The sequence below is a fragment of the Anolis sagrei genome, chromosome 1, assembly GCF_037176765.1.
Source record: "Anolis sagrei isolate rAnoSag1 chromosome 1, rAnoSag1.mat, whole genome shotgun sequence".
Classification (NCBI taxonomy): Eukaryota; Metazoa; Chordata; class Lepidosauria; order Squamata; family Dactyloidae; genus Anolis; species Anolis sagrei.
In genome coordinates, this window is record NC_090021.1 from 190,538,017 (window position 1) to 190,556,820 (window position 18,804).

General features: G+C 38.1%; 1 protein-coding gene and 1 long non-coding RNA gene across 3 annotated transcripts; both read right to left on the reverse strand.

Annotated features, from left to right (window-relative positions):
* Positions 1 to 150: 150 nt before the first annotated feature.
* Positions 151 to 1,501, reverse strand: LOC132777243 (uncharacterized). The gene is made up of 3 exons (XR_009631654.2): positions 1,006 to 1,501; positions 596 to 652; positions 151 to 353 (listed from the first exon to the last, which is right to left on the reverse strand). It is a non-coding gene; the product is annotated as an uncharacterized lncRNA (long non-coding RNA).
* A 2,040-nt stretch (positions 1,502 to 3,541) lies between these two features.
* HNRNPA3 (heterogeneous nuclear ribonucleoprotein A3) lies at positions 3,542 to 17,821 on the reverse strand. 2 transcript variants are annotated; one of them, XM_060779589.2, is made up of 12 exons: positions 17,717 to 17,821; positions 12,332 to 12,431; positions 9,534 to 9,656; positions 9,216 to 9,362; positions 8,867 to 9,077; positions 7,336 to 7,425; positions 7,160 to 7,252; positions 6,991 to 7,074; positions 5,926 to 6,066; positions 4,707 to 4,832; positions 4,538 to 4,627; positions 3,542 to 4,453 (listed from the first exon to the last, which is right to left on the reverse strand). In XM_060779589.2, exons 2-11 carry the CDS (start codon positions 12,392 to 12,394, stop codon positions 4,557 to 4,559), a joined length of 1,149 nt encoding a protein of 382 aa, XP_060635572.1. In that variant the 5' UTR covers positions 12,395 to 12,431; positions 17,717 to 17,821; the 3' UTR covers positions 3,542 to 4,453; positions 4,538 to 4,556. The 2 variants fall into 2 exon arrangements, with proteins under 2 accessions (XP_060635572.1, XP_060635579.1); XM_060779596.2 differs by lacking the exon at positions 12,332 to 12,431.
* Positions 17,822 to 18,804: the final 983 nt, after the last annotated feature.

Consider the following 18,804-nt stretch of genomic DNA (forward strand, 5'->3'; position numbering starts at 1 on the left):
TGCTACAGCGTAACAGAGGGTTTTGTACAACTAAGGGAAAAATGCCAACCCAATATTCCCTCAAAATTCTCAAATTTAATATGTTGCAGAAGCAGAATTCAAGCAAGCTGCTCAATGACGCAGAAATGAAGACCAAACACCCACATGCAATTAGAAGACTTGCCAACTGTCACAGTAAAACTTTATTCTAGGTATTTTTTTAAAAAAAATTGAGATTACAACTTCAGTAATTTTTTGATGTTAATGGTCTCTCCAGTTTTCTTGTATATTATAGTGCAAATTCTGCATCTTATTTTAGCGTGCTGAAAAGACATGGTCACGCTGGTATAGACAGGATTAGTCAACCTGTAGAGCTGAATAAAATAAATAAAAATTAGCACATTATGAATGGAACAAGCCAGACTTGCCAATATTTACTTAGGTACACATTGACTATTCTGATAACGGACCACTCTTCTCTCCCTCCCTTGTTGCCTCTACCCACCCAAGAAATGTGTAAGTGGCTAAAGCCAAGGCCTTCCTTTTGGATCTGTGGAGTATTAGCAAACCTCTGAAACCTGGGCAGATAGGAAGAAATAAATGTACATGCACTCACCCCTTTACTATCTTCTTTTAGGGGGTGCTGAGATTCACAGCCAAACTTGACCTTATCCTGTTTTAGAAGAGGGAAAGTAATCATAGGGACTCACATTAATAAATGTCTTAAATAAGTAATAAGCTGAAGAACATATTCTAGTACAGTGGTTTTACACGAATTACTGGTTCAGATTTTGCCCCATTATTTAAAACATTTGTACAACAGGTGACAATATGATCTAAGCTTGTAAGAAAGGACAAGTCCATAATACTGTTTCCACTGTCAAAGTTAATGGCTGAAATAAAAGTGAGAATGTGATGGTATGGGCAGCATGACTTCAAAATACAGAAGAGTTGGGATCATGATTGTACCTTCAGTGACATGCAGGGCTAGTACATATAAAGCAAAACAAATTTCTAAATACTCACCAGTGTATTTAATCTTCCGGACTAAAGGAACAATTGAAGGGAAAATACCCAACAGGATGTTCTTTTATCTATTTGATACCTGAAAGAGAGCCAATGATTTGGAGGGTGCACCAGTTCTAGATAAGCAAATGGTTGGTTTTATTGCCATTTTCCTTTCTATGTTTGTTAATGAATATTAGTGACAAACTATTTGTCACAAATATATAAAAAATGATCCGTTCTTATATTTCCCAAAAGCATGACAAAAAACATGGCCTACAGAAATCCAATTTTAGCCAAAAACCCAACAGTCAAGTCATGACTCCTTTAGTCATTCATCTGCAATATATCAATCATGCTGACATGCCTTCTATAGTTCTCGTAAAAGTTATGGGATTAAATGAAACTATTTCAGAATCATAAAATATACTACATATAACTCGAGGTATAAACCAACCAGATACAAATATTAGTTAACTCAGAAAAAAACCTTTAAAATGTAAAAATAAATACTGGCACTCACCGCAAATTTGTGTTATTTGTTCCTTATCAGAAGATGGATTTTCAAAGCCCAGAATATTATCATGGAACATCAATGTTTATATATTGTATTACTGAGTCTTACCGAGCCAAGAATTTTCCGAATGGTAAAAAAATCTGGTATCTGATCAAACAGATTTCTTCAATAATCTGCAAATCAATTAAATTTTTATTATCTTGTTCATAAAAATAGTTATTCTTTAATTCATGAAAAGTGTTACGAGACAAACCTTACCTATTCTTATTCCCCTTCCTTTCAGGTCTAAACGCTAGACCTATGACTTTGGTCAACTCAAGTAGCTATGCCTCAAGGAGGTTCCAAATGGTGAAGACTTGCTAGACTTTCTTCGATATTTCAGCAGATTTAACTAGCTTTTGGAAAGCTGCTCACTATCAGCATAGTATTTTATGCCTTCACTTTTTCTGGAAGTTGAAGCTGGTGCTGTCGCTGCCTCGTTTTTCTTTAATTATGCTGACTGGTCCACATACACAACAGGCTGCTGAAGTCCTGTCTGAGTTTCCTTTGATCCACACTTTGGCTAAGAGATACATCCTAGAGTCTTTAAAGCTGGTTAATCACTGTCCTTGGCTTGCACTTCACCAAATTCAGAGAACTAGAGCTAAATCACTGGTGCCAAAAACTGACAACTTGTAAAAACTGCAAAACAGATTAATACACTAAAGAAGCGTTTCCCCTGTAACATTAAAATTCCCCCTCCGTTAAGAACAGAACAAGTACCTCAACCCAGCCTCCAATTCTGCCCCTGCAATAAAAACCACTTCTAGAAGGGATGGTTTACATCAGGTTTCAAACACGTAGCCGTCCAGATGTGTTTTGGACTTCAGGTCCAAGAATTCCTGACCACTGGAAAAGCATGCTAGGGCTTCTGGGACTTGGGTGAGCCCAAGCACCTGGAGGGCCACAAGTTTAACACCTCTGGTTTAGATCGTAGTTCGGCATCCTAAGGCCTTTCAAACGCTGTCAGGCCCCATTTCCTGTTAGCACTGATGGCATTTGCACTGGCACCATTTGGAGACTCAAAATGTACCCACCCTGGAATTAGATTTAATCCATTTTTGAACAAAGAAATGTACAGTTTCATAATCTCAAGATTCCATGTAATACCACCAAGCCTTCACATTTCTCTGTTTACTGTAGCATGGGGAGTTTCCTAAAAATAGAAAGGACATGGTGGGAGGCCAAACACCCATGCCCCAGAGTAATATAGATACTATGGAGTGTCAGGGGTGTACCAGTGCTCTTCAGCTTGTTTAGCACATTGTTTTGCTTGAGGTTTAACAACCATATTCTATACCCAACAACTATGATTATGTGCCATGTTCGAGCAACATTTTTCTTAAAGCTGACAATCCATTCCTATACTGGAATCACGTTTACCTTATACTGTTTCCTTTAGCCTAGAGAAGTAGTTAACAGGTGAGAAATTCCAGCATCATACTGGCAAGTATTTTTCTTCTACTCACTGTGCCCTACTCTTCTGGATGTGTACTGACAGAAAGCACTGCTCTGGCAATAGTTAAAAGAGAAGTCTGGTCAGATTGATAAGGATAGCAAATTATTAGGGAACACGGCTATACACAAATTTGTGTTAGGTGAAGGAGTAAACCACACGAACCATTATGAATGTAATAAAGATTTGATCATATCATTCCGATGCTTAAAAGTAGTGACTTGTTTCAAGCCAAAGGACTCACATGAGTCATAAATATATTAGACCATATATTCCCTGCAACTAGACTGGGAACTTGTTTGCTTTCACATCACCTTCAAGGCCTATAGCTGGGGCATTAGAAAGTGTGTGAAACTTCACTTGAAGTCAGAAAATCAATACCCCACAGAAGGAATGAGCCCATACTGTGAGTCTGAGTCAGTTGAAGAGGGCACACAAAATTACACACAACAAAAGGGTTACATCACAACAAATCCATGTTTTGGGGCAAAAGGTATATACAAATGAAGCTATACAGTTATAAACTAAGTAACAGACCCAGACTATTGGCTTCAAAGTTTTAATTCAATTATATCTGTGAACTGAAATCTGTTTACCATGGGAGGTGGGGGAATCTCAAGCATAATAAAAAGGCAGAAACTTGTTCTGCCGGTGCTTAATGGATCTCCTGCACATATCAATGAAATGGGAAGCAAACTGAATAAAACTTTAAAAGATCTTTCAATGCTTATTTACTTAAACTAAGAAACAAAAGGCTACAAATTAAGATATCCACAAACCAGAAGTATCTGGAATTTTCATTTTAAAGTAAGGTTTACCATTCACAAGCACTAGTTTAAACGACTCAGTCCTAATTATACAGCTAAGCAAGCTTTAATGCAAACATCTCTTCTCTCCCTTTGCGTGTGCAACTCATTTCATTTGGCTACATATGCAGAAAAACTAAGGTTCTTAAACGATTCAGCATTTCTATAGTTTAAATTAATACAGATTATAATGCACTGATTTTCCTCCTAGCAAGAATATACCCTAAAACTACATTTCTTTATTTAAAGAAGTTTCAGTAAGAAAAAACTGAACTACACAAGTATTGAAAAAATTAAAAGTTCCTCAATTATTTTTAATTCTTGGTACCACTACCACAAATTTACAGGGCAATATACCTGATTTATGAAGAAAAGACAAAGCTACAACAACAAATTAAAAAAAGAGAGTCAGGAATGTACATCTAAACACTACATTGCATTAAATCAATAGCTGCACTCTTTGCAAACTGTGGCTATGACAGTCCTTAAGAAGGGTTTCCTGTTTAAGCTGCAGTATTTTTTTCTGACTATGGTTCATCGCTCCTTCTGTGGCAGATTTTACAGTTCCTCTAATTCATTTGGGACGACTGTCTCAAAGTAACCTGCAGCTTTCCTGACAACTCCTCGCTTTCTCCTGCTAAGAACTGTAGCCTGTTGAATATAGGATAAGAAAAGGATTACTCTCAATGAAATGCTACAGTCTTCACATACAACACTTGTTTGTAGCATACCTACCCTGATTCTGGTAGGATTTTTAGAATCTTCTTCCACCATAGCCACCACTTCCTCCGCCGCCGCCTCCTCCTCCTCCAGAACCATAGCCACCTATAAACAGAATTTTGGATGTTGAAGTAATTGCTCCTCAGAAGTCTTAGCCAGATGCATATTTTAATGTTCTATTTACCACCATAGGGACTGCCAGAGCTTCGGCCACTGAAACTGCCACCTCCTTTCATGGGCCCATAACTTGAAGTTTGCTGTCCACTGTAATTGCCAAAGTCATTATAGCTTCCACTGCCACCATAGTTGCCTAAGAAGAGAATTTAATTTTTATCACTTGGATCAAACATGATTTCACAAGGCTTCAGATGTACTACACTTTATTTAGATTAGGCATCCTCAAACTGTGGCCCCTCCAGCTCTTTGGGCCTGCAATTCCTAGAAATCCTAACCAGCTCGTTCAATTGTCAGGAATTCTGAGAGTTGAAGGCCCAAACAGCTGGAGGGCTGCAGTTCGAGGATGCTTGATTTAGAGTAAGTACATTAAGCAATTATCAAGTAACAAAGAAATGGTCATGGCTTCAATTAGATGTTGCAGTGCTTGCACACAAACTTTTTCCCCGTCCAGCAATTCCAAGTATTGGAAAAAGAGTGAGCATACTATGACTTTTCTTAATTTTTAAAGTGCCACAATCGTTTGCTTAGGATACCCAGGCCTCCCCATTTTTGTTGTCCCCAAATGTCCTGTTTGGCCTGTTGCTATTCTTTCAGGCACCCCAGGCCTTCCAAGTAACTCCTTATACTCTATGGAAAGAAGGACTCCCCCTAAAGCAGCTCTTCCCCACAGGAACATAGCATATTTGCCCCATGGAGCACTAAGAAGTATTTTAGGTCAATAGAGGTTGAGCCTCCCAAACTGACAGCTGTTCATCCCTGCTATAAACAAACACATGTGACCCTTCCAAGAAAGAAAAAGCCATCACTGAATTCTCCTTATGGATAATTATCCAGAAGGGTAGTTCAATCAGAAATGGGAAAACGTTTGTTAAGTTAAATGTCTGCAAATATACTAATCAAAGTGTTAATTAGACAAAAACACTACCTGGGTAGTAAACTGTATTACTTTCCTAATTTGATTTTTAAATTTTTTTTGAAACACATTATTTTGTAAGCCTATTACAGTGACAGCTTTTTGTTTTATAGATCTCCCCAGGAGGGAAAAAATATCCAAAGCTTCCATTACCTAAAACAATTCAACTTAACGAGTCTAGTCTCAACCTAGGTTTACTTTATAAAACATTCTTAATTAGATTTGCACAATTTTTCCAAAAGGAAGGTAACTTGTCTTTTTTATCTATTATAAGAAACACAGACAAAAGTTACAGTTGATTGAGGATTCTTACCACCAAAGTTTCCTCCTTCGTTGTAACCATCATAGCCTCCACCTCCTCCACCATATCCACCACCTGGGTTACCATAGGTTGGGCTGCCACCATAACCTCCTCTGCTCCCACCATATCCAGGACTACCTCCATAGCTTCCACCTTGAAATACAATTAAAAATGTCATCATGAAAAACACTGTGTTTGTGGCAAAACATATGTGATTTCTAGATACAGCTTTCAAGACTGAATAGCATAAGTAAGACATTTTACAACATCATGACTACCAATCAAGCCCAATGTTTTGCCCTTCTGATCATGCTGGCTAAACCAAAACATCTGGAGGGCTGCAAAAAATTATTATCTTGACATAAAGCTTCTAGAAGTCACTGTGTCATAAAGTCACATTTGAACAGATCACTTCATTTGCATTAATAATAATAATAATAATAAACTTTATTTATACCCCGCCACCATCTCCCTCAACGGGGATTCGGGGCGGCTTACATAAGGCCAAGCCCAAACAACAAATTACAATAAAATAAAATTATTAAGTGTTTATTCTTAGTCGGAAAATACATCACCTGATTAAGTGCAAGTATTATATTTAAGACGGGCAGAGTTCAGTTTGATTTTACATAATTCATTTACTATTTCATGTGACCAAATACATTTGCAGACTTTTCTGCTGGCAGAAGCAGGTCGAGAAGCTACTTTAGTCAGTTCACCCTAAATCATCACCAACTTCCAAACACTTCCATAACTTTCCCCAAAGTTAATAGCTTTTAATGAGGCTTTGGTGGAAAATCACCTTAAATAAGCCAGGACATCTCATGAGTAAGTTGTACTGCTGGAAACAAGGACTCAAAAACATTAGGCTAAATTAGTTATCCTTTAATAATTTTAACAAAATTACTGATTCAACTGGAATAAGGAATATTTTCACCTGAGTCCAATCCCTCACCGATGAAATTGTCTATAGATTGTCTCCTCATATTAACATGACAGAATTGCGAAGAACAATTTATACTTAGTATGTAACCACAGCGCTTTTTGCATCTAAGTGATATTATCAGCTGTACTTACCATCACCAAAGCCGTTGTATCCATCCCCGCTACCGAAACTTCCTCTGCTACCACCACCGCCACCACTTCCACCACCATACCCTCCTAAATCAGAATAAAAGCATTAAAATACAAAATATAGAAATTTAAAGAAATATTCTGCAATGAGGAAGAGAAGAAAAACGCCTACCTCTGCTTCCAAATCCTCCACCTCTGCCATAGCTTCCACTACTACCTCCAAAATTTCCACGACCCACAAAGTTGCTTGAGCTGCTCCCACGGTCTAAAAATAAACAACAAAGAAAAATTGACTGGAATGTCTCCTTTTACCATTCTGTATGCTGTACGGTCATGTAAAAAACTTACTTCTCTGAGCAGTGGCTGTCTGCATTTCTTGCTTGGAGAGAGCTTTCTTCACTTCACAGTTGTGCCCATTTATAGTGTGGTATTTTTGAACTAGAAGAAATTTTGAGAGACTTTGTAAGTCAATCTAGTTTTCATAGTAGTATTGTTTAGATTTAGTTACTGTTTAATTAATAAAGAGTAACTCCTTTTAAAACATAAAACACTGTCAAACAAAAGCAAATTAGCAACTTTATGAAATAAAAACACTACAATTGGAAAAGCAATATATGTCATCTAAAAAGCAGGGAGGCTTAGGGAAAAAAATGTAATCCAACTGACAGGACAATAATGATCTTTCTTAGAATTCCCAATGATGGTATTCTATCAACAGGAAAAGCCCTCCTTGCCATTAGTATTAATTCTATTCTTGTGAAATAAGGTTTTTGGGAAGACTGTACTATTCTCTCCAATAATGTGGGAAAAATGAAGAATGTTCATAGTGCAATTCATAAGATTTCCTTTTCCAATTTTAGACAAACATGCCTTTGCTGCAGTTTTCTGTATGTAGACTGTGGTCAAAGGTCTACAGAAGCTCCCAGCTTATTTGACAGGTGAGGAATCACAGCACTAGCAAAAAGCAGGAATTGTCAAAATGTGGAACCTAAGTCACATCTTAACAACCATGGAAATAATGTACTATTTCACCACTTAAGACATTCTTCTTAAGATCCTACAGAAATAGAAAGACACAGAAACGCTGTTCTAGGGTGTTTTCAGCAGCCTTGACTTCTTCCTTCCTTTTGCCCCAAATTGGGTGGGCTGACTGCTGCATCTCTCAAACCAGAGGACATTGCTGGGTTGGTTTTTGATTATCTGCTCCCTTGACACACACACATACACCTCGCCCCCAACAGCCCAGTGTGGGATGGATCTTCCCCCAACCTGGTTTATTATACAGGCAAAGTAAGCAAATAATCCAAAGTGAACATCCATAGGCAAGAACTAACTAAAGAATGGACCCCGTAGCAAAGTAATGGACTTCTGTGTTATTTTCAGGTGTCAAAATAGTACAATGTTGAAAAACAGACTGGTCAAAGGTGGAAGACACCTGCACTCTAATGCGTTTCCTCTGGCCTGCAACTGGGCAACACTACAACAGGGGGTGCAGCTATTTCTCCTCTGTGCTGTTTCCAACTGGCACTGAAGTTGATGTCTCCACAAACGATTCCCTATAATCATTTTAATTCCCCTGCTGGAATTCAAGAATACACTTGGTTTGGAGTTAGTGAACTTTGCGTTCCTTAAACTGCCTTAGATGCCAGTTTTAAAGAGTTTGCACTTGTTGAGAAAGTTCATTCAGCCAAAGCGGCAGGAAATTTAGACTGACAGCAGGGAACAAAATATATGGGAGGATAAGTGCAAGGAGGAAGCAACTAGTTTCTGCAAGGGGACATAGCATGTACAGACAGTCTAGGTTTTAAAAATGCAGAGCGGTAACAGACAGGCAAATAACCCAAAGCAGAATAGAGGGAACAATGATAAGTATACATACCAACAATTTTGTCAACTGTATCATGATCATCAAATGTTACAAAGGCAAAACCTCTTTTCTTTCCACTCTGTCTATCTTCCATTACTTCTATAGTTTCAATTTTGCCATATTTTTCAAAATAATCTCTTAAATTATATTCTTCGGTGTCTTCTTTAATTCCTCCAACAAATATTTTCTTCACTGTTAAATGGGCACCAGGTTTCACAGAATCCTATAAAAATTTCAATTTACATTTAGTCTTCCAAAATACTAAAATGTTTAAAACACATTTAGATGCATAAACAATGGTGTTTATACTGTAAAATAAAATCAAGGATTGATACATTTGGTATCCAGAATAATTACTTACTTCTCTAGAAACTGCTCTCTTTGGTTCCACCACACGGCCATCAACCTTGTGTGGCCGAGCTGCCATTGCAGCATCTACCTCTTCAACACAAGAGTAGGTCACAAAGCCAAAGCCACGGGAACGTTTTGTCTGTGGGTCTCTCATCACCTTTAAGAAAAGTAGAATGTGGATAACACAATTTCAGGGATTGATTTTCAAAAAATGTTTGCTTCAGTATTATGTAAGGTATCTGGAACTAAGTCACAGTCAAAAGTGTGACCTGAGGTCAAGTGTACATGAAATTTCATGTGTAAACTGAATGGTGATAGAATCACTTACCACACAGTCTGTGAGTGTCCCCCATTTTTCAAAGTGTTCTCTTAAGCTATCATCTGTAGTTTCAAAACTCAAGCCACCAATAAACAGCTTTCTTAATTGTTCTGGTTCCTTGGGATCGTGACCCTGAAAGAAAAAAAGTCTCACTATGTGGCTATACATGGATAATTTATTGCTGAGGGATGAAAACAAAATAATGTGAAGACACCAGTACTAATTTAAATTGATTTATTCTTGGTTTCAAAATGAGTACTCTTAACTCAAGTAGCCTTATGTCTCAAATTGTTCTTTGCTTATTTGCATGAAGAATGACATGTTTGACTTCTGGACAACCTAGAATTACCTAACTTTATGAAGACCAGAATTAATCTGGGTAAAACACAAAAATAATGCTTCAGTCTTCTTGATAACATTTACTGCATTTGCTCATAGCTCAGAAAAAAGCTGAGGACCTGAAAACTATTTATGAGAAAATGCAGGGTATAATGCAATACATGGGTAATATTCTAATACACCATTCTGAAGTCAGGGAAGTTTTTCTTAAGTCATTTTTTCTTAGTCATCTCCCTTTTCTATATTTTATACACTAAGAATACTACCACAGTTAGGGAATCTTGTCTGGATCATTCACTTATTCATATTAAAGCTACAGAAATACTGAGAGACATGTCTTATAAAATCACTAAGGTACATTCGATTGTATGTAGAAAGTGCATGTTTCATAACAAGCACAAGAGTATGTGTCTTATTTTAAAGCCTACAAGCAGAGGTGATGCAATTCCCATGGATGGAAAAATGTAAAATATTACCATTCTCTTTTTCAGGGGTCAACCTATACTTCACAGATCAAGTTTAGAAGCTCTACCTCTGAAGCAGGTCAAATATTGCATGACTCTTAGTATCCAATGCTTTCTTTTTTTTAAAAAAAAATCCACAATAATTTGCAATCCTTGTAGAATTTGTACTGAATATCATGATTTCTCCCGCCTCTGTGGCATGAGACTGTAACGTCTGAACCTCTACACTAGATTCCGCAAGTCACAAAGAAAGGATCCAGTCATTTCAGCAATAGCTGTACATTTCCAGAGAAACCCGTGATAATCTTATATCCCATGAGATTTAACATTTAATGATCAAGGGAGAAATACGTACCTAGCCCACAGAGTTGTACAAGAATAGCCTATTCCATACCACTATTTCTTTGAAACATTATTGAATCTCATCATGGACTTCAGGGTCTATTTTGGAAAACTAAGGCCTTAACACCTGGATAATGGAAATTAGATGCCAATGGAGAAAACAAAGCTGAGCCGTACTGAAAGATATGTGGATCACCATGTTTAGGTGGCACTGAAATATCAGTTAAATATGTCAGTTGTGTTCAATTGATTCTATTGAAATTACAGGATAACCATGTTCTCTGATGTGCCTTCACAAGATTAGGCCAATCTGGGAGCAGATGGTCAATGAGAACATGTCCAATTCACTGTCTTGTTCTTCCTCCCCTTCCCTCTATTCTAAGAAGCACTTTTTCTTATATAAACATCTCTAAAAATGTTATGTGTCTTAGAACTGCAGGTGTATCTTATGTATATTTGTTGTTGGTGGTGGTGGTACAGAAATTAGGGTGCATCTTACAATCCATGAAAGATTACAATTGAAAAATACAGTATTTTCCTGTGGCTATCTGATATGTAATTCTGCCACAAAGATATGCCTCATCTCAATTACATATAATTTTTATCTAGTCTATAAAATTTTATTCTACAAAACAGATCATCACCCAACACATTTCTGAGGCTAAAATTTACAAAGGATATTGTGCCTGGCAGGGGAATAATGAGAAATACGCCGGCAGGGATCCACTGAAACATGTAGGGCAGCAGTTTTTACATGTTTTGGATTTAGAAATCTGTCACTTAAGTAAATGACACTTTTGTTATTCCTAGTGTTTTCACTTTCATGTTTAAATGCCTAGTATAGTTCTGCCTTTTCTTTTACTATATATCACTTCCTTGGTATCAATAATTTCTTAAAATCATAGTTAACATGGCATCAAATGACTGCAGTGTCAAAAACAGTTTTGTTGCAAAACATCTCTAAAGTATTACACCAGTCAATTGGCTTAGAAAAGTGAGCAAGTAAAACTGTCAGCCCATTAACAAATGGTATTTGGTTCTATTCCCAAAGAAGTGGTAAAATTGTCATGTGAACTATACTATTTTAGCCTGTAACTGGAAGTTTCAATGGTATAATGATCCACATTTCAGCATACTGAATATTTATCTCTGATAAGTTAGTTTTCTGTCTGGCATTTCTTTGCATAAGAGTATTGAATTACACATACATAGTCACTTCTGAAGTCTGAAGTAGTACACCACAAAATTATTACCTTGGTGAGAAATGGATCCAAGGTAACTAGGAACACAGCAAGGACCTCAACAAATTTATTCTACCCCCCCCCCCCCAAATTAAACAGAGTTCACCTGGTTCTTCTTCATTAAACCGTATCTTTTTAGAATTTAATAACCTTTACATTCAGTTAGTTAACATTTAGTAAAATACGTGCTTTCAAAATTTAGCCTGAAATTAGTATTTTGATACACAAAACTGCAACTTATGAGCTTACAATAACTATCTCAAACCAGTGCGGGGAATGAAAAACAAAATATACCCTTAAGAGGCAAGCAGAAGAGAGTAGTACAATATAAGATTTGAGCTACAGATGGAAAAACCAAAGCAGCAAGCAAGCAAAAGTTCTGTTTAGCCATGAAAAGGAACATAAAAATAAAGCATTCCACCTGTGAAGATCTTCTTCCCCTCCTCTTGTAATCTTCAACCTCTCTCTCCTCTTTACACGCCATTTTGAGAGGATGTTCTGACTCAGTTGCTCCTCTTAACCTAGGTAACAAGTAGTACTAGTAACTTACCCATTTCTATATGCTTTTTTAAAAAAATCTCATAAAAATGAAAAAAAACTTTAATTTTTAGTGGAGCAAATATTGGGGAGCCACTTTAAGTTTAATGGATGGATCTATATGAGAACATAGATCAAAATACATGTGTGCCTTTGTCTCAAGCCATTTACTCTGATAAAGTTAATGGATTTAACCACAAATAATAACTAAGGCATCATCTTAATAGGTCAGCCAGATTTAGTCTAGTAATGCTATTTATTTGGTTACTGTGTGAAAATATCATAGTATCCCTGCAACAGGAACAAGTACATTCATCATTATTTGCTATTAAGCATTGCAAACTGAACTGCTGGAGTTAACTTTTTCTGAAATGTGAAAATTATGCTTATCTGGTTAAAGTGTTTTCTGCACTCCAGCCTAGGTTATTTCAGTATTCTGATCAATTGTGTAGGCTAAAAAAAGGAAGGCACGGGGCTCTTCTTTCCCTTCCTTCTCCCTTTACTCAACTCTCTGGAGAATGAAATTCTCTTGACTAAAATATCAATGCCTCATACTCCAGAGGAGGTGAAGCTGTTGTTCCCTATCTTAGGTTGCCCTCCCTTCCCCAACAATGAATGCCAAGGGAACACGCCTATGCTTGAGTAACTCCTAAGTGCACCCCTTTTCTTCAAACTTAGACCATTGATCTGTACAGGATGCTTGTTTTTTCCAAGGATCTCCTGAGACATCTAGGACTTTAGGCCCAACAGCTTTCTGGAAGCTGAATGTCTGCTGTTGCGGCAACAGTAAGAACTACAGCATGATCAGTAAGACATATTCATTCCCACTGGGAAGCCATTCTCAAATATTATCTATTCTTCCCAAACAATTCCATGGGAAAACACTGGTTTAGACACACCAGTGATAAAGAGTACAAAAGAGGAAAATTTGCTTTTTCTAACAGGTTGACTTGGTGCAAAACACCATAATGATTTTTCAACTTTTTTTTTTTTAAAAAATAGTGCTTCCAAAATATACTAAAATCTATTCATTATCCTCATATTTCAGCTTGGAGGGAACTATGGGTCAGAGTGAGGTAGGACAAAATCAGGTTGACTGATTTATAACAATTAAAAGCTGTAATTAAATAAACTATGTCATGTGATACGCAGTTTGTGCATCACAGAATGTTGGTAGCATTGGGCATGCTCTCATATAGCAGCTACACAGAAGCAGCAGCATCCAAATCCACAATATGGATTACTCTTGTACTTCTATTTCTGATAGGGAAGTGTGACTATATAATTGCTATGACAGCCCTAAAAGTAGTCCATAGTTATCTCTATAGATTTCCAGCAAAAAATAGCATTAAAGTTCAGTTTACTTAAATAACCTCTCACTTCCCTTTCTAAATCCAATTCTACAATTCAACTGTATGCTGGAAAAAAATTTGTGCCACTGACCTCCACACAGATTAGTTCTGCTTTCATACTGTTAACAAATAGTTTCTTAAAATTAAGCAGAGTAGAATTTCCAGATTTTGCTTCTACCTTCTTTAAGGCTGAATCACAGCTACACATACATCTTAAGACATCTATACTAATTAGTACAGTGAACTCCAATTTTTGTGCATAGAAATAGTAAATGTCTATTCAAACCAGAAATTCTAGCCCTCTATTTTTTACAACTACAAGACACAAGATGAGTCACTTGTTGACACAGGTCTGTAATGCCCAGCTCAGATAAGCAAAGATACAGATAATGCAAGCATTGAAAGAGTGCAAAAAAACCAAGATACAACAGAGCCCACACAACTGGTTTCAGCAATAAAAGCTTCACTAGAATCTTAGGATGAGTAACTGTACACATTTATTGCCAGAGGCATAATACAAAGTTTCCACTCCTACAGATATCTGTTATGCTAGATTATTTACTGTCTGAAATTAAGCTTAGAATTTTTAATGAATTTCTAGTTTTCAGATGCAAAACATATGTTAATGTTATATTTTTAAGTACTTCTGAAGCTTAGTATTATGATAATATGTCTAAACTCCAAGGCTGGCAATTAAAGTTATTCATCAGAAAAAAGTGTTTCATTAAAGTACCTGTAACACAATCCTATGAACCTTTTAATTGTATTGTTTTTTAAAGTAGTGAGCCACTGCGAGTCCCACTCTTGTGGGGGAAATGGAACATAAATATAGTAAGAATATCTACTTTGAAGGAGACCTAATTAGGTTTTGTGGATTTACTCTTAGGTAAAAGTCTATAGGACTAATGTGTTCACTACAGTTAGTGCTTGCATGACATGGTCCATTGTGTAATCTTTCAGATACATTGTATAGAAACTTTGATCAATAATTATTTCCAGATGCTCCAAGTAAAGTATTTTTTTGAAAAACCAGCCCTTCTTCTATAGAAAAAATAATGTATCACTGACCTGAAGAGGAGGAAAAATGATTACTGCAGTCATAAATTCAGGCTACATGTTAATTTTAAGTCTCAAGGCAATAATGAAAACCCAATTCTAAAAGCATTTTAAGTCTTTTAATTTCTGTGTCCTATAATTAATTTTGGATAAGATTTAATGACAACAGTCTCGCGAGACTTAATTCTCAAGTAATTCTGAACTGTATCCAAATGTACTAATTCAGTGTGTACTGGATAAGCCTATAAGCACCCTAGTTGGTGAACAACTCTCATTAGTCAACAGAACTGTATCCATTAATTACACTACAAACTCAGATTTCAGGAATTTTAAATCACTCCAAAGAAAGATCAGTTTGGCAAATTATTATTATGTAAGATCTTTACATGGAACAACCTCAGGCTGGATCTACGCTGCCATATAATCCAGACGACAGTGTATTATGAAAATAAGCCTACACTGCCATATAATCCAGTTCAAAGCGGATAAATTGGATCTTCTATGGCAGTGTAAAGGGAGCCTCCATTTCTAGTTTAGTGGCAGGAAGAAAGAAATCAAAATTGGAATTTTAAAAGAGGAAATATAGGAGAATCCATTAATTTTCACCTCACGTTTTAAAGGAAAAAGTGAAAAAAATCAAATTCCTCAAGAGCACTGTATGGGAGAGAAGTAGTCTGTTTTAGCTCTCAGATAGTGCCTTTTCCTGTTGTGGGCTAACCATTTTACTTTCATAAAGTTAAAACATAAACATTGGAATTGTTAAAGAGAATGTCTGTTTAAAGAAACATAGGAGGGGGGAGAATCCATTCATTTTCACCTCATGTTTTACAGGGAAATGTTCCAACACCAAAAGTGAAATCAATTCCTCAAGAACATTTGTTAGCCTGTATTTATTCAAGTCTATGTGCCATCCAATCTAATGTGCACCTCAATTTTCAAAACCCCAAAACCCAAAAGGGTATTTACCGTATTACACAAATCTAATGCACACACTAATTTGGGAAGGTAATTTAGTAAAAAAGAAAAAGATGAACATTAGATTCGAGTAATTATGGAAATTTCAGCTTTAGAGAATTATATCTATTACAATCACATACTAATAATTTTACCTTCATAAAGATACAAAAGGGATATGTGTGCAGAGACTACCACTATGAAGCTATGATTAGATAATTTACAATTTCCAAAGGTAAGGTAGTTAGTTAGCTGCTTCTCTTATAAGGACCTATTTAATCATTCCTGCCCATGGGTCCTTTAGAGAAGCAGTAGTTGTGTTTGGAACTTTCTGCAAAGGAAAGCCAGGGCCCTTTCACACTGCCATATAATCCAGAATATCAAGGCAAAAATCCCACAATATCTGGGTTATCTGAGTCCACACTGCCATATATTCCGGTTCAAAGCAGATAATGTGGGATTTTATTCAGCTGTGTGGAAGGGGCCTATGGGCCCTTCCAGATAGGCCCTATATCCCAGAATTTGATCCTAGGTTTTCTGCTTCAAACTGGATTATATGAATGTGAACTGCCAGATAATCTGAGATTAGAAAACCTGGGACCAGATCCTGGGATATGGGGCCTGTCTGGAAGGGCCCTCAGTTCACACTGCCATATATTTCAAGTTCAAAGCAGATAACGTGGGATTTTATTCAGCTTTGTGGAAGGGGCCCCAGAATGTCTAAAACAGGGATCCTCAAACTAAGGCCTGGGGGCCGGATGCGGCCCTCCAAGCTCATTTACCCGGCCCTCGCTCAGGGTCAACCTAAGTCTGAAATTACTTGAAAGCACACAACAACAATAATCCTATCACCCAAAAGTAGTCCCACACTTCCCATTGAAATACTAATAATTTTATATTTGTTGAAATTGTTCTTCATTTGAATTATTGTATTGCTTTAAAGTGTTTTTTGCAATACAAATAAGATATGTGCAGTGTGCATAGGAATTCATTCATGCTTTTTTCACATTATAATCCGGCCCTCCAACAGTTTGAGGGACTGTGACCTGGCCCTCTGTTTAAAAAGTTTGAGGACCCCTGGTTTAAAACGATAGAGGAATGTCCTATATGTCTGTCTGTGTGTATATTGACTAGGTTTTAATACTTTCAACTATTCATTTTCAGATAGTTCTAGATATAATTGTGCTTTAGTGTAATTTTGGTTTCTTTAAATGTACATTTTACCATTATATTGTAACTTTGAGTCTCTTTTCAAAAGAGAAAAAGCGGGATATAAATAATAAATGCCCCACTTGAATATCTATTTCTGTATGTTTTAAAATTTATATGCTTTCTAAAGTTGTGCCCAGTTTTGTATCTAGCCTTGGGAGGGGTAGTGAATAATAATATTACACGTCACATTTGATGCACTTCCTGAACAAGGCACAAAAATGGGAGAAAAAGCGGGGTTCAGAGACAAAAGGTTCATGAAAACAGGACCGGAACAACCCATGCTTCGAAATTTGACTGAGCTTGGGAGGGGGGGGGGTGTGCTATTTCAACCTCTTCATGAGCGGGAAGCCCTCTGTCACACTCTGAGGAAGGAAAGAAGGAAGACCGCGCAAAATGACGCGCCTCGTCGTGCTGCTGCTCTCACTCAGGCTCTGCCTCTTCTCCTGCTTTCTCCACGCAGGCCCACAATGGCGCCCGGAAAAGACCAGGCCTCTCCCGCCCTGCTGTTACAACCGCCGCCGCGGCGCCATTTCAGGGAAACGGAGCGCGAGGAGAGCGCGAGGCACCGCACCGGCCAATCACCCCTCCCCTCCTCCTTCCCTCTCGCGAGCCTCGTCCCCCCTCCCCTTCTCCTCTTCCTCCCGCGACCGACGCCGTAACGGACTCTTTTCCCGCGCGACGCTGACCATCGTTACCTCCATTTTGTGACAGGAATTTTTTTTGCCTCCTTCAAGCCTCAATATGGAGTCGAGAGGAAGAGGGTGGGCGGGGCCGTCCGGGAGGGTCACGCGGGAGGGAAGGCGACCAATGAGCGGCGGCGCCGGGGGTCGCCAGGCGGGGGCGGGGTTTTCGGAGCGCGCGAGAGCGAGCTAGTCAGCGCCGCTCGGGGAGAGAGGGCGGGAGGCTGAGCTCCGTCAGTTCCGGGTTATTATGGGATAGCTTGCCTCGCACCGCCCCTCCCCTCGTGCTGTCTTCTCTTTTCTGCCATTGAGATATAGAGGCCTGAGGAGGTTGCGGCCTTTCTTAACGTACTGTTGCGATAAGCAGGCCCATGGCCAGAAAATAATAATAATAATAATAATAATAATAATAATAATAATAATAATAATAATAATAGGGAGGAGTTGAAACATGGTTATATAGCCCGGAAAACTCATAGCAAACCGATTGAAACGTTTTTTTCCCCCTGATATGACTTTTGAGGTCCGTGTCTCCTCTCAACAAGGCCCTGAAATTACTCACCATCATTGTGCAAAGGTTATTCACAGGCAGGCATCTCCAGCTCACCCCCTGTTTGGGTATCAGCCAGCATGTCAACGACTTAAATCAAGAAATAGTTTTCTAAGGTCTACAGAGACACTGCTGGAACACCTCAGCAAGCGAGAGTCCAAAAGTGGCAGGCTCAAACCCAGAACCTCAATCCATGGCTGATACCAAATGAGAGACTCCCCCCCCCCCGGGCACACAGAAAACTGCGCGACATGGAAGGCGCTGAACAGACTGCGCTCAGGCACCAAGAGATGCAGAGCCAACTTTAAGAAATGGGGCTACAAAGTGGAACCCTCGACATGCGAGAGTGGAGAAGAGCAAACCACTAACCACCTGCTACAATGCAACCTGAGCCCTGCCCCATGCACAATGGAGGACCTTGTTGCAACAACACCAGATGCACTTAAAGTGGCCAGCTACTGGTCAAAGGACATTTAATCAACTACCAAGCTTGCAAACTTTGCATGTTGTTTGTTTGTTTGTTAAAAAAATGCAATGCAACTGTTTGGTCTGC

Excerpts from the sequence above, each read along its gene's own strand:
- HNRNPA3 (XM_060779589.2), bottom strand. The coding sequence starts at position 12,394 with ATGGCGTGTAAAGAGGAGAGAGAGGTTGAAGATTACAAGAGGAGGGGA. Across the intron at positions 7,426-8,866 it reads TACAGTTGACAAAATTGTTG|TTCAAAAATACCACACTATA; the intron begins GTATGTATACTT and ends AATTTCTTCTAG. Across the intron at positions 4,833-5,925 it reads CGAAGGAGGAAACTTTGGTG|GCAACTATGGTGGCAGTGGA; the intron begins GTAAGAATCCTC and ends TTCTCTTCTTAG.